General features: G+C 41.8%; 1 protein-coding gene across 2 annotated transcripts in view; it reads right to left on the bottom strand.

Annotated features, from left to right (window-relative positions):
- Nucleotides 1-1,573: 1,573 nt before the first annotated feature.
- Nucleotides 1,574-16,059, bottom strand: part of Crtc3 (CREB regulated transcription coactivator 3) — a 108,960-nt gene continuing 94,474 nt past the window's right edge. For both annotated transcript variants that reach the window (XM_076851298.1, XM_076851299.1), the window contains 5 exons: nucleotides 12,556-12,854; nucleotides 8,145-8,345; nucleotides 7,975-8,055; nucleotides 5,868-5,970; nucleotides 1,574-5,004 (listed from right to left, as the gene is read on the bottom strand). In XM_076851298.1, coding sequence (XP_076707413.1) covers nucleotides 4,796-5,004; nucleotides 5,868-5,970; nucleotides 7,975-8,055; nucleotides 8,145-8,345; nucleotides 12,556-12,854 — 893 coding nt within the window. In that variant the 3' untranslated portion in view covers nucleotides 1,574-4,795. The remainder of the gene's footprint in view (nucleotides 5,005-5,867; nucleotides 5,971-7,974; nucleotides 8,056-8,144; nucleotides 8,346-12,555; nucleotides 12,855-16,059) is intronic.

The following is a 16,059-nucleotide window of genomic DNA, read 5'->3' as shown; positions in this document are numbered from 1 at the left end:
CTGCTGAATGCTTACTGTGTTATACAGATCTAAGCAGAAGGAAGGTGGGTGGAGTGTGGATGAGCCTGAGCTGACAGGCAATGGGGATTGGGGCTGGAGGTGAGGGTCACCACCTTGGAGGACTGGACAAGATAGTCAGGGAAGGATGGTTGATCCAAAGAAGAAAAGATGGTGGAGAAGGAGGATGCGCTGAGGAAATGTATGCCCTGAGTGGTGGAACAAGAAGAAAAAGTTTATTGGAGTCAAAGACAGGATTTGGTGGGAAAGGGAGTGGACAAAGGGTTCTTGTGTCAGTGAAGCATTGGGCAGGACAGGCACTGAAACTGGACAGGACTGGGTCAGAGGAGTTCAGAATCGTGTTGGGCAGAGGGAGTTTGCAGATGGGGTGTGGGCAGGAAGGGACAAGAATGGAGTGGAACATGAGTTCCTCTTCCAGGAAAGGAAGGAGACAGCTTGTGGTCTGAAGAGAAGCTGAGGTGAGGACAGAGCTGTTTTCTGTTTTAGGAAGGAGGAGACTGAGACATATTCAAGGACTAGTGGGAAAGAGCTCTTGGAGAGGGCTAGATAGAAGTCCTGGGGGAGGGGCAGCATGTCCTTGGAGGAAGATCAGATCAATGGCAGGAGTGAGAAACGAAAACACCACCTGTGGGGCAGAGGGATGAGGGGAGGAAGAAGTACATTAGATATAGGTTTGAGTAAGTTTATAGAGGAGAGGGAACCAAATAGGGAGCAGGCAGGAGGTGGGAAAGCTGGGCCTGCTTGGAGAGGACTTGCAGAGTTTGATGAAGGCCTGGAGGAGAGGGAGGGGTGCAGGTGCCTCGGTGGGCAGGAGATTGGATTAGTGGGCAGAGTGGGATTGCTGAGTTTTTCTGCAGGGAAAGGCCAAGGTGTGGTGGGTCAGAGCAGGAGGTGGGTCCTGAGGGCATAATGGAAACCATTATAACCCAATGGACCCCACTGGGAACAGGGAGGGGAGTCAGAAGAGGACAAACTAAGAGGAATAAGGGACAGAATTCACAGTAGGATCAACAAATGAGGTATGTGTGGGGACCAGAGCAGAAATGGGAGCCTGGGGAATTTGGGTCAGGGGTGAGATTTCATTTATTTATTTATTTATTAGTTGTTGATGGACACAGTATCTTTATTTTTTGTGTGTGTGGTGCTGAGGCTCAAACCCAGTGCCTTCTACACACAAGGCAAACACTCTACTACTGAGCTACAACCCCAGCTCCAGGGTGGGATTTCTGAGTAAGGCTTTAGGAATCACCTTTACGACCAGTGCCAGGCATGGCTGAGGCAGAAACTCTGAAGGAAATGAGGCTATCTGACTGGGGAGGGCAGGCAGGATGGGCAGAAAGTGTGGGGAAGATGGGTCCAGCCAGGTCCAGGACAGAGCAGCTGGAAAAGAAGGGGAAAGACTTCCAGCAGAAGAAGGAGGGAGGCAGAAGTCTGAGCCACCTCCAGGGTGCCCTCTGTCATTGGCACCCAGTTTCAAAGGAATGAGAATGTGTCATGTGAGAAGCTTCATACCAATTCACAGCATCTGAGGCAGGAGAAAAACACCAAATGCAGATACAACCTTATTGTGCTGCTTTTAATTACGAAAGATGTAAAATGATGCATTACAAAACTTGGAAGCTATTTTATACAAATTCCAATCTTTAAATATCATTTAACAATGGGCCCTGGGATCCAGGACACTGGCAGGAAGTCTGATTAGCTGCTCTGATGGTCCCATCCATGAAGAAACGGAGACACACTAGGAACCACCTGCGCATAAATCAGAGGAGCCACCAAGGGTTAGAACCAAAAATGTCTTCAAATATGCGCATGGACTTGGATATACAACATTTTAGCTCAGGTAATATACAGTAGACTTAGGAGAAAGGAAATAGGACAAAGGAGAATTGATTTTTGTTGTTATTGTTTTGTGTGTGTAGTGCTGGGGATTGAACCCAGGGCCTTGTGCATGCAAGACAAGCACTCTACCAACTGAGCTATATCCCCAGCCCAGAACTGATGATGATCTTGATCTGACCAAGAAAATTTTCTCCTAACACCGTATGTCCTAAAAACCACAACCATACAGAAATTAAAAATGGAAACAAATAGGTTTTTAGTACTATGATTTTTAACTGCTAGTAAATGAGAGTAGTATGATTGATGTCTTGTGACAAAACTAAATATTCAAAAATAGTTTTGTTTTTTTTTTTTTTTTCTGAAGTCTGTAGCTATTTCCAATGCTAAGGACCAAGGCTGGCTTGTTACAAAGGCAGCAGTGAGTGCAGGCTTACATGCTAAGGGGCAGGTAACACTGTCCCCGGTGTCCCTAATACCATCTAGGTAAGGCAGGCTTTATAATGCCCAGAATCTTTTCACAAGAAAAGACCAGACTGATGGAGCTAAGGGCAGATTTAATTCAGTGCTAAACCACATTGTCCTCATTACTGACTTCCCCTGGGTGTCTACACTTCTACAGTAACCTAAAAAATGTCCCAGGGGCAGTACAACTCATCCTGTGGGTCTTGGGGTCTCTGTTGCAAGGCAGGGCTGCTGTGTAACATGAACTGGGACTCTGATGCCATGACTCCCATGAGTAAGGTACTATGCAAAGAGTGGATTACGTTGGGACCCCCCTTTCCTCAAATAACATACTCTTATGACATCTGTACCATTCTCTGTCTGAAAGGCAGAGATCTGATTTGGGGGCCTCTGACGTAAGAGCTGGCTTCTATTAGCACACTGGGGTTTTGGGTAGTTTTACAACTGGAAGGCACTTTTATTTTAACAAAAAGTTACTCCCCTCTGAGATCTACATAAAGGGATTTGAAAGTTTAATTGGGAATAAGGCTTGCCAAGGGAGGCCAAGAGCCCCTTTCTGAAGCAGAAATCAGGCAAGAAAGACTTGGTTGGTTTCCTAATTTAACAGCAGATTCAGGGAAAATGGTAAAAACAGGAATTCTTGGGTTCCAAAGGTAGGTGAAATGAAGGCACCATCAGGGTTGTTTGAAAAATCAGAGATAAGGCCAAGGATTGAGGTCTGGAGAGCCACCCAGCCAGGGTCCTCTACCAGACTCTTCTTGCCATAGGCACAGAGGTGTCAGATTCAGACCCTCCTTGTGTAGTCTTAATTCTTCGGGTGGGAGCAATCCAAGCAAAGGTTCTAGCATCTTATCCCTCCTCCAGGGCTCTCTTCCTCCCCATGCTGTCTTCTTATTGCTTAGCTCTTCCTTTTCAGTGTTCTGTGGGCAACGTCATGTTTTCTGTTCAGGGGCTAAGTTAGAAGGCAGATGGAAATATGATCAAACCATTTTATGATAAGGTATTAATGAATAACCATGAACCAAAACTTCATTTACTATAAAATTACTTCTTCTACCTCAAAGCATGTTTGAAGCCATTTACAGAAAAGCATGGATCTGAGAGGGAAGATCTTTTGAGGTGGAGGCCTAGTCAGGATCCCTTAGGTACCAGCACTTGGGGGCCTTGCCACCTATCTGCTATGGAGCATGATCCCAAGTCTAGTGGTAGATTTGGTCACCTAGTGTTAAAAGCATATTAAAGTGCATGCTTAACTTAAGCACAAGCACAAGCATTAGAACAGCTAAAGCTCTGAGAAGATTTGGTAGGGAGTGGGGATAGCTATAGATTAGACTGCCTTACAGCATGGCAGATCTGTTCATTCATTCATTCATTCATGCACACGAACACACGTGTGTGTATTCAATACACAGTCACGAGGCACTTATTCCATGCCAGGCACTTTTTGGGTACTATGGGTTAAATAAGGAATAAGGCACAGCCGCTGCCCTCTAGGAGCTTATGGTCTAGACCCACAGAGAAGCCACTCTGTGGAGGACAGGGAAATTCAGTTGCTGGGTGAGTGAAAGAACCTCCATCTGCTCCTTCCAGCTGGTGTGTAGGGAGAACTGTGCTTGTCTGGAGTTTGTCTGGAGGTCATCCTGTGTCTGAGATACTACAGTCCCCTCTCTTTCTTGCCCAGTCTCCAGGAAGGAGCATGTTCTACTCAGGCTCATCCATTACCAGGGATCTTTTTTCAGTGACTGAATAAAATAGTCTTCCTTTTCCTCCTGTCCATAAGGAAAAGGTGTATTGAAGCAGCAGTAAAGAGATTACAAACTGGGATAAAAACTAGCAGTTGGTTTGCTGAACTCAAGCCTGTCCTTGGACTTGTGGTTAAACTTCTTCATATTATAAGTAAGGCATCTGAGAGAAACATGGCTCTTGTCTAAGCCCTGGAATGTCCTCCAGCTGGAGGGTGCCTGGCCTTAACAGCCAGATCGAAGAGGGCATTGTGGTGCTTTGGTACCGTTGCACAATGCTGAGCCAATGCTATGGGCCCACAGCCTCTGCCTGCCTCCGGTGTCTTCAGTCCCATGTCCTGTCTTCAGTGTTGATTGAGATCAGTGGTTCTGAGCACTACATAACACTACTGAGGCCTCCCGTTACATGATATTTTCTACTTTTACGTATTGACCAACTAAACGGCCAATAAAAAGATGGAGGGGTCACAGGATGAGCTTTCCAGTTCACTGGAAGCTCTAAAGCAGCCTGCCTGCAACAGCACAACTTGTGCCACAGGCCTCAGAGGCAGGACATAGCTGTGTCTAGAAAAAGCCATGGAGTCTGAAACTGAACCTCAGCTGAAAGCCTGGAACCTTGGGGTTGATTCCTTCCATGTCGAGATAACTGAAGTCCAGGGTGTTCATTGGCTCTGTTCTATTTTGCTTTGTTTTGGCAGTTTCAGGGATTCTCCTGTTCTGGTGCTTTCTGCTCACAGTCGGTCAGCTCGAAATGTCTCTTCCACAGACGGGTCCAGCAGACCCATGCTGGAGTCACTCAACATGCTGAGTCCGTCCAGGCTCAGGGGTTCAATTTGGAGCTCCTCTTCCAATGGAAATGGAGTGTCCACATTCAGGCTGACCTCAGGCATGCCTGCTAGTGCACTGCTCAGGTCTTTGAACAGGCTGGTGCTTGAATCTTCTGCAAGGAGCAGTGAGAGAGGAAAAGAGTGCTGTTTAGGAGGCATGAAAGTCCCAGGCTACTAGGAGAAGAACTGACAATAATCCCCAAAATATTATCCTACCAACTTCCCAGCCAGGACATTAAACACCCATGTACCCATCATTTATAGGACCACACCTCTTGCCCTAGAATCAACATTCTTTGTTTTGGTACTAGGAATTGAATCCAAGTTGCACTACTACTGAACTAATCCCCAGCCCTTTATATTTTATTGGAAACAAAGTCTAAATTGGCCTCAAACTTGCAATCCCCTGCCTTGGAATTACAGGTATATGTCACTGTACCCAGCTTGGAATTGACATTCTTCTTCTTCTTCTTCTTTTTTTTTTTTTTTTTTTTTTGGTACTGGGGATTGAACTCAGGGGCACTCAATCACTAAGTCATATCCCCAGCCCCCTTTTTTGTATTTTATTTAGAGATAGGGTCTCGCTGAGTTGCTTAGGGCCTCACTAAGTTACTGAGGCTGGCTTTGAATTTGCGATCCTTCTGCCTCAGCCTCCCAAGTTGCTGGGATTACAGATGTGCACCAATGCATCTGGCTTGGAATTGACATTCTCAACAGTTCCACAACTGGCAATTTTTTGCAGATTTTATCCTTTACAAGGGTTGTCAATCAGCTGAGACTACATATTTCTGAAAAGTTTTGACCAGTAGGCCCTTTCCCTACTATCTCACAAGGTCTGGGGCTGAACACCTGCATCTCCAAAAAGTAAAGCTGAGCCAGGGGATTTTGGTTTTTGCTTTATCTAATGTTAAATGGCTTAAACTATCTGTAAAAACCCAGCAATCAGTGTAGAAGCTGAGGGGTGGCTCACACTCACCTGTCAGGATTGGGTTGGGGAAGTTCCCGCAGTTGGAATATAGGTTAGGTCTCAAATGAAATGACTCCGGTTGTTCTCGATGACTTTGTTGCACCAGGGGCACCTGGAAGCATCAAAGGTCACATTGTGAGGAAGAATCTCTGCTTCTCAGAGAGAGCGAACAGTGTTATGTGCTCCCAGAACAGCACCAGACATGCAAACTGACTCATAGTCCTTCTTTCTAGAATCCCAGAGCACTCTGCTGACATGCTAATTAATGTAGGCATACTATTTTTTTAACAATAACTCTATTTATTTATTTATTTTTTAAACAATAACCCTATTTATTTATTTATTTAAACCCAGTGCCTCACGTGTGCTAGTCAAATGTTCTACCACTGAACCATAACCCAAGCCCAAAGGCAGACTAGTCTTGTCAGGTAGGCAGACCCTGCAGTGGTGGATGGATTCCTGAGGCCCACATTGTGGGTGACTTATTCCTAATCACAACCGCCCAGCCCACTATATAATCCCAAGAGATACCAATAGTCATGGTTTCTGCAGCACCTCTGGGTCTCAGACACCTAACAAAGGCCTTTGCAAACTGCCATTGGTGGAAACCCTTCAAAGGCTTCATCTGTAACCAAGGAAGTAATGTTCTCCTTATCTCACTGGGTTCTGGAAAAATGAGAAAATGGAAGCCTTTTCCTTTTACATAGAGAAGGAGGGACCTCAGGCCATTGCCTCTCTATGATAAAACCTCTGTGAGGATTGGTTAAAATTAGGATCTACTTTAGGTACCTTTCCTAAAATTAATTTTCCAAATCATTTCTTAAAATGTCTCAAAAGGAGTTTCCATGGTTTCAGGAAAATGTTGATTCTTACCTACACTGAAATGGACTGTTTAGAAAACAGGGAGACAGAGTTGGGGTGTAGTACAATGGTAGAGCACTTTCTTGGCCCTGGAGTCAATCCCTAGAACCATCAAAATAAACCAACAAACCCCCAAAACAGAAAGGCAGGCACTACTGATTCTTTCCAGACTTCACCATGGCCTACCTGGGAAATAGCTATCTTTGTTTTATTAAGTTCTGGAAACTGCTTAACTCTTCCTTTACTCCTTAATCCCTCCTGGAGCCTAGCCTGATCTATACTTCCCGAACATTAAAAAATCTACGAATACTAAAAATGATCACTGAGAGGGGCTGGGATTATGGCTCAGCAGTACAGCGCTCGCCTAGCATGGGCAGGACCCGGGTTCGATCCTCAGCACCACATAAAAATAAAGGCATTGTGTTGTGTCCATCCAAACCTAAAAAAAAAAAAAATGTTCACTGAGAGGGAGAGACAAAAAAGTGGCTGAGGCGCCGGGGTTGTGGCTCAGTGGTAGAGTGCACATGTGAGGCCCTGGGTTCAATCCTCAGTACCACATAAAAATAAATAAAATAAAGATATTGTATCCATTTACAACTACCAAAAAAACAAAAAAAAAAAAAACTTAAAAAAAATTTTTTAAAAAAAGTGGCTGAATAAAAACATCTTACAGAGGAACTATCCCCCACACCATCCCTGGACTGGGCTTGCCTAATGTGGTCACTTATAGTGCTGGGTGTTCCAACCAGGCCTGTAGGCACATTGCTGTGCCACTTTCTAAGTCTGTTATTGGAGCCAGGTGCTGCCTCTCCTTGTGCCTCAATTTCCTCAACATGAGATCAATCAGTAGCTATGGTCCTTTCCAGTATTACTGATTCAATAACCCTGCTGTGACTACAGTGTAATCAAAAGTCTCTGGAACTTGAACTTGTTTTTTGTTTTTTTCTTTTCCTGTGGAGCTAGAGATAGAATCCAGGGCCCTGCAAATGCTAGAAAAGGACCCTACCACTGAGATACATCCCCATCCCCAAGTCTCTGGCACTTGTTCCTCTGCTGAGTCCTGACACTGAACAAGTAGTCAGCATCAGCATTCTATGGTGTAAGGGAAGGTTCCAGGGTCTCGTAGCCACAGAACACATCTGAAACCAGGGAAAGCAAGTATCACATTTATTTGGTTGTGGGGTCTACACATTGGATAGCCTAAATCATGCCATTTATGTACCAAGGAAGGGAGATGTAGGGGGTGATCACCTACCTGTTGAGGAAAGGCTGAGCCTGGCCTCACAGACTGCTGGTCAAAGCCCACATCTGGGAAGAAGTTGGTCAAAGACGAGCCCTTCAGGGAATAAGGAGGTGACCATTTAGCTTGGAACTCAGAGCAAAATACTCATTCCCTCCTCACCAATATTTCTGGCGAGGACTTACCTGGGACGTGAGAAGCTGGAAGTCTGATTGTGGCAGGGATGAGGCTGCCTGGGGCTGCTGGGCAGGGGGCTCTTGAGTGTGGGGCTGCTGTAGGAGAGGCTGGGTGAGCTCCTGGGGTGTGGGGTAAGGGGGTGGTGGGGATACTTGAGCTTGAGCTTCTGAGGGCAAGAAGGAAAGTGGGCTTCGCTCTGAGGACACCATCTAGAAAACATACAGACCAACAATGGCTTGAATTAGCTTCTGAGTTCTAGCAGTAAGTCCTTTGGGATTAGGAAATGTCAAGATGAGAGAAAAGTCTGAGATTGTCCTCACATAGCATTTCTATGCCCTGCTGTGAAAAGCCTGTTCCTGATCCCTCAAGTATAACATCAACTTTTTTTTTTAAGGTGCTAGGGTACATGTGTGGGCCTCACATGTACAAGCAAGCATTGTACCATGGAGTAAATTCCCAGTCTTCCAAGTGTAACTCAAATCTCGCTTTTCCACAAAGCATTACCCATTCAATGACATTTCTATTGTCTTAAAAGATAAACAAGAAAGAATACAGCAAATTTAACCAATTTTCTCTTTGCTTTCTCTATGAAAATTATGTTTTGTATTTAATGCTACCTTCTAGTTGAAGATAGAAGGTTGAAAACAGGCACTTAGCTAAGCTGTCTTCCAAACCTCTACTAAGTCAAAACTAAACAATAAACATTAAACATCAACAAAACAATAATAAACAACACTAAAATGATACATAACACAGGACAGGGATATCAGGAGAGAAGAAAATGGCAAGAAAATTTGGAAAACAGCTGAGTGAGAAAGTCAAATGCTGAGTTGGCAGTGGGGAAAAAGTGAGAGTGATTTAATTTAATCACCAAATTCTTGAACAGCTCTGGAGCTGGGGACAGCAGGAAGCAGGAGGTGAAGCTCTACCAGGAGGGTCTAGTCAAAATTTCTATAAGAGGCAGAACTCTCACCTCACGGCCCCCCACCATGGCCTTCCTGCCACTTGCTAGGAGATTGGAGGAGGGCTGGCCTCTGGAGAGAGTGAGGGTGGGGGACCCTAGAAGGTGAGGCTTTCACAGGGCTTGAGAAACATCTCACCATCAGATATTGAGACCTATGCCTTTCTTTCCCAGATCGGTCCTCAGGATGCTGGAATCTAGACATGCCCATGTGTCACCAGCCAAGAGAAAACCCAAAACTTTATGATAAGCCACAATCAAGCTTACCCATCTACACATAGCTGCCAGTCAGCTTTTCTGTGCTATGTCCTTAACCATGAGCAGAGCCCAAGAACTATAAGGCCATGAGAGAAGCAACTGGAATGATAGAGACCAAGGTAGATAGTGGTCATGAAGAAACAAAATCATCACTATCATATTTAAGTTATTAAAAAATCCTTATCTGTTAAAGACATATATATTTAAATATTTATGATGTATGCCTAAAAACATTTTTTGGGGTAGTTCTGGGGATTGAACCCAGGGGCACTCTACCACTGAGCAACATCCCCAGTCCTTCTTTTTTTTTAATATTTTGGTTTTAGTTGGAGATGGACATACAATATCTTTATTTATTTGTATGTGGTGCTGAGGATCGAACCCAGTGCTTTCCACATGCTAGGCAAGTGCAATACCGCTGAGTTACAACTTCAGCCCCACATTCCCAGCCCTTTTTACTTTTTATGTTGAGACACTATCTTACAAAGTTGCCAAGGCTGGCCTCGAATTTGTTGTCCTCCTGCCTCAATCTCCTGAGTCTCTGGGATTGTAGACTTCTGTGCCTGGCTCTATATCTATTTTTTTTTTAAATAGAGATGTTGATAAAAAAAAGATAATAATGTTGATTGAGGCTGGATGATGAGTATAGGAGGATTCATTATATTAAGTTCTCTACTTATATGCAATTTGGAAAACAATCCCATCATAAAAATAAAAATAAAAGAAACTGAAACAAAACTACCACTAAAAACCTCAAAGACATGAAAGATGATGTTGCATTCATAGAACAGGTTATGATGCTATATTTAAAAAAGGAACATTCAGAGAACAAAAAAGAACTCTTGTGAATTTAAAAATGAAAGCAGAAACGAAAAACGAGTATTAAGAAACTCTTCCAGAAAGCAGAGCAAAACAAAAATGTAAGAATGTAAGGGGAAAAAAAAAGGAAAGAAAAGAAAAAGGGGGGAGGAGAGAGAAGAAAATATAAGGAGTAAAAGAGGAAAATGAAGCACGATAGTCATATAATAGGAGTTCTAGACAGAACAGAAAACTAAAGGGAAGAAATAATTGAAGAAATAACTAAAGAAAATTTTCCAGAAATAAATGTTTCCAGACTAAAGTAACTGGACAAACACCTAGTCTCATGCATGCCACAATATTTTGAAGTTTTAGAGCACTGAGGACCAAAAGACCTGGCAGGGGAGGAAAAAAAGGAAATTTGAAGTATTAAGACTCAGAGTGGAATTAGCAACTCTCAGTAGCAACTCTAAATAAAAACTAAACAGCAATGAATCAACAACTTCAAAATTCCAGGGGAAAACTATTTCAAATTTAGAATTCTATATCCAACCAAATTAATTAAATGTCAAGCAGAATAAAGATTTTTTTTTCTTTGTACCAGGGATTGTACTTGGAGCACTTGACTACTGAGCCATATCTCCAGCCCTATTTTGTATTTTATTTACAGACTGAGTTTCTGAGGCTGGCTTTCAACTTGTGATCCTCCTGCCTCAGCCTCCTGAGCTGCTGGGATTACAGGCGTGCGTCACTGCACCCCGGCAAAATAAAGACATTTTACGTTAGGCAAAGTCACATGCACTCTTTCTTATAAAGCTAATAGAGGATTTACTTTTAAATTTTTTGAGAGGAGAGTCACTTAACTGCAAGAATTTGAAGCTGAATTAGTAATGCATACACAGAAAACCAAACTAACAACAATAATAAGTCAGATATTTATTAACTCCCAAAGGAAAAGGAAATGTTCATTTTATTTCATAGTATACTATATGGTTTGGTTCTGACTACATTAGAAACACCAAACACTGAGTATTATTTTAACCATAGTTATAATAAATGAGAAGGGTAAGTAGTGTGTGTGTGTGTTGGGGGAAGATGAGGTTGTAGGAGAGTTGAAAGAGAACTAAGTCCTAATCTTTAAGAGTAAGATGTCATTAGATAATACCTAACACCAAAAATTTAGAATGAAATAACATGGTCATACCAAAGAGATTAGCTAATATGGTTGAAAGTAGTAATTTTAAACAGCCATCTTTAAGCAGTGAAAAATATGGTTAATGGGAAAGGAGAAAAGACAGCTGTTATTTCACAACAAGTTCTTTAAAACTATTTGCCTTTTAAATCATGGGCATGAATAATATCACTTTAAAAAATCTAAATATTAATCAAATGAAAACAGTAAGAAGATTACCTTTATGTCCTAGAAAATAATCTTGCAAAATAAGACTAAAGGCAATCCAATAACAAGCACAGAATCTTCAAAAAACAGTTACAAAACAGCCTCTTTCCTTCCTTAAAATGGGATTACTCATATAGTCAAGGTCCCATAGCCAGTAACTGGTAAAGAGTGACTAATATGATCTTCTAACTTCTTCCCGTGTATTCTATCAACTCCTCCTTGCTAAACCATTATTCATTTACAGTGAAGTGGTGAGTAGTTAATGATGTTATAATGTATCTAAGGTGTGACCAATAGGTTAAAAATATATTCATTGATGGTTACGGTAAGGAGAACCACCCTAAGAGTTTAGAAAGAAAACAAAGTCAACAAGTCAAAATGTGACATTTCAACTCCTGTATTTCTATAACAGGCTGTGACTTCAAAATGTGCCTCTTTCTAAACAGACTTCTTTTAGTCCTTTTATAGAGCTGTAGTCCTCACTACATCTAGTATTTCACGAACAATAAAAGTATTGTTTCTCAAAATCTGTAGTTGTAATTAGGGAAGAGGTCTAATCCCATATTGAAGCTTCAGGAAGGTTTTAAGTGTTTTCATTGGCTCTCCCCTGTGGCTTAATGTATTTATACAGTCAATAATTGATTTTCCATACCAAATTTGAAATCCTAACCTGGTTTCCCTTAGCTGTCTCAGACATATCTGGACTGCATTCTATATACCTTACCCTTTCCCTAACACAAAATTCATGAGTTAGTAACTGAAAATTGTTCAATATTTGCTTAGGAGCAATCAACACAGTAAATCTGCTATTATACAGTCATTAATGCCTTCTGAATTATTCACACTTGTGTTCTCTCTCCTTTCACATATAAGAATGAACTGTGCATTTGAGATCTCATGGATGCTTGGACCTAATCCAAAATTGCCTAGAGAAAGCAAGCAGCTCCTAGATACTTCAGCCTGTTGTGCTATAGTTTGTCTGTGTCTTTTTTTTTTTTTTTACCTGGGAGGCAGGATATGGGTTCAGTGGGCTGGTTGAAGAGAGCTGTCTGCTGAAACCTTGATGTGCTTCAGGGCCAGGAGAAAGTGTGAGAGGGCTGACGGGAGGCTGCCTGCGCCGAGAAGGGCCACTTAGATTTGTGGTGGGGAGAGATGGGTTGCTAAGGGAAAATAATCGGAGCGAAGGGTGAAGAGCAGATGCGTTGGCAACTGATGTCTGTGGATGGCTATTTAGGGAAGAGGAAAGTGCGATCTTATTGAGCGTGGCTTGGATGGAGGGGTTACTCCGAGAACTCTGGAGACCTGGAAGACAACAAATTCACAAGTTACTTGTTGTAATTTCAGACCAAATCTTTTGTTTTCCAAAGATGAAAGTTTTCTTCCCACTCTCTAGATGTGATGATGATTTTGAACGTGATGACATTATATTACCAGAAATGTTTTAGATGTACCAATGACAAGGAAAAAATGCACCCATAGTTAAGAGGGTGCTTATCTAGCATGAGCAAGAAGAGAATTTTTCCAAAGAGAAATGAGATCTTACAAACAACTGCTGGGAGAGCAAGACTAGGTAAGGAGAGGGGGTCGGAGGTGTAGGTTCAGTGTGCTCAGCTCCAATCTAGGGCCTGGAGACTAGGGCTGTACAACAAATGCTGTTTAGACTCCTTAAATGCCTCTGTCTTGGGCACACTAACTGGATCTTCTGCTGCCTTTGGAGATCTTCCTTTCACTGAAAGCTGTGGCTCTCAAGAAGTCTTCCCATTGCTCTCAGGAGTCAGGAAGGGACACTCTCCCATATCTCCTTTTCTAGGGTCTCTCTCTCTTTGTTTTTCAGGCTCCTGGGAAATTGTTCGTCACAGTCTGTTCCAATTCAGGGAAAGGAAAGTTTTGCTGGTCCCGTGTTTCTTTTTTCAGGGAGGGCGAATCTTAGCATGAACAAGGCAGTTTGGGAAAAGTGTTTCCATAGCACAGGCTGCTAGTCAGTAGTTCCATAAAACTAGAGACCCTGTCTTATGCCCTGCTGGATCCTTAGCACCTGGCAGGGCTCTAGTCTGGAGCAGTTTCATTCCATGAATGAAAAATGCCACTGTTGCTGCATATATCTCAACTGGCAATATCTATGTTTTAAGCTTCAGCCCATCATTCATGTGCCAGCAGTTGAGGTGACCAGAACTGTGGTTGTTTTGTGTTGGTAAAAAATGAAGTGTTTGATAAAAGTTGGAAATGAAGAAATGACAAACTCACGCATTTTTAGCTGGCAAAATTATTTTTTAAAGATAGGAATTTGTCTGATAAAATCCAGGTCACTATTCCACCACTCAACAATGCATGAAAAGGTCACAGATTAGGTTAGCTCAAGTTATAATTAGAGCTAAAGATTTGAATTTATATTTTAAAAAATAGTCATTTAGAAAAAAGCTCAAACATCTTTTAAAAATGTGTACCATGCATTTAAAATAATTTTAAAATTTTTATTTGTTCTTTTTTTATAAAATTTTTTTTAGTTGTAGATGGACACAATATCTTTGTTTTATTTATTTATTTTTATGTGGTGCTGAGGATCAAACCCAATGCCTCATGCATGGAAGGCAAGTGCTCTACAACCAAGCTACAACCCCAACCCTATTTGTTCTTTTTAGTTATATATGACAGTAGAATCTATTTTGATATGTTTACACAAACATGGAATATCTTATTCTAATTAGGATCCCAGTCTTGTAGATGTACATGATGGTGAGATTCACTGTGGTGTACTCACTGTAGTATACCATGCATTTTAAGGAGTATATAGAAACTATAAAAATTTGACACTAGTTCTGTTGTGTTCTGGGAAAAAAAATGATGCTTTTTCTTTTTTCTTTTTTTGGTAGTGGGGATTGAACCCAGGGGTGCCTTACCACTGAGCTACATCCCTAGTCATTTTATTTTGAAACAGGGTCTTGTTAAGTTGCTGAAGCTGGCCTTGAACTTGTGATTCTCCCGCCTCGGCCTCCTAAGTCACTGGGATGACATGATGCTTTTTCTGAGGATAACAGCCTATGATTAGACATGAGATTTTCAGCTTGAAGCAAAGCATCCAAACTTATTCTAAAAAATGCCAGCTTTCTCAAAACCCAGGGCAATTATGGGTGATATTGTTGCTTTATTTCCATGACCCTGGATATCCTTGTTCACTGAGAATTCACCCCAAAATAATTTCTTAATCCACAAATCCTAAAGATTTTGAGAGCTTCTATTATGAAATAAATTAAGTAACCTCAGAGCCGAGAGGCGGGGCTCTTTTCTTAAAAAAGCAGCGTGGGGGCTGGGGTTGTGGTTCAGTGGCAGAGTGCTTGCCTAGCATGCGTGAGGCATTGGGTTTGATTCTCAGCACCACGTATCAATAAATAAAATAAAGATCCATTGGAAAAAAAAAATTCGGGCTGGGGATGTGGCTCAAGCAGTAGCGCGCTTGCCTGGCATGCGTGTGGTCCTGGGTTCGATCCTCAGCACCACATACAAAGAAAGATGTTGTGGGTCTGCTGAAAACTAAAAAATAAAATATTAAAAAGTAAAAAGTTCTCTCTCTCTTAAAAAAAAAAAAAAAAAAAAGCAGCATGGGCCCCTTAGAACACATTCCCTGAAACACTCTGGATCTTTTTTTTTTTTTTTTAATTTATTTTTTAGTTTGACACAATATCTTTATTTATTTATTTATTTATTTTTTAATTTTTTAAAATTTTTTAATACTTATTTATTAGTTTTCGGTGGACACAACATCTTTGTTTGTATGTGGTGCTGAGGATCGAACCCGGGCCGCAGGCATGCCAGGCGAGCACGCTATGGCTTGAGCCACATCCCAGCCCTATTTATTTATTTTTATGTGGTGCTGAGGATCAAACCCAGGGCCTCGCATGTGCTAGGCAAGTGCTCTACCGCTGAGCCACAACCCCAGCCCCATACTCTGTATCTTAAATAGTGCCATGTGGCTTGGCCACTTAACTTCACATTAGATTCGCCCATACATGATTGACTTGATTTCTAAAAATTAAAACCCAGAATCAGTATATGAAAGACTTGTTTTCCCAGTACTGGAAATTAAACCCAGGAGTGCTCTACCACTGAGCTACATCCTTAGCCCTTTTTTCCCTTGCTTTTTTTAAAAAAATTCTAATTTGTTATATATGATATCCTCAGCTCTTTTTATTTTTATTTTGAGACAAGGTCTGGCTAAGTTTCTGAGGCTGGCCTCAAACTTGCCATCTTCCTGCCTCAGTCTTCAGAGTCGCTGGGATTACAGGCATATGCCACCACACTTGGCTCAAGACTCACTTATTACTTTTTTTCAAGACTAACATTATTATTATTATTATTTATTTTTTAGTTTTCATTGGACACAACACCTTTATTTCATTTTATGTGGTGCTGAGGATCGAACCCAGTGCCCTGCGCATGCCAGGTGAGCGCATTACTACTTGAGCCATATCCCTAGCCCAAGACTAACTTATTATTAAAGATAATAAAATGA

Source organism: Callospermophilus lateralis, chromosome 3 (genome assembly GCF_048772815.1).
Source record: "Callospermophilus lateralis isolate mCalLat2 chromosome 3, mCalLat2.hap1, whole genome shotgun sequence".
NCBI lineage: Eukaryota > Metazoa > Chordata > Mammalia > Rodentia > Sciuridae > Callospermophilus > Callospermophilus lateralis.
Note: the sequence above shows the minus strand (reverse complement) of the source record. Positions and strands in the feature narration are given on the sequence as shown.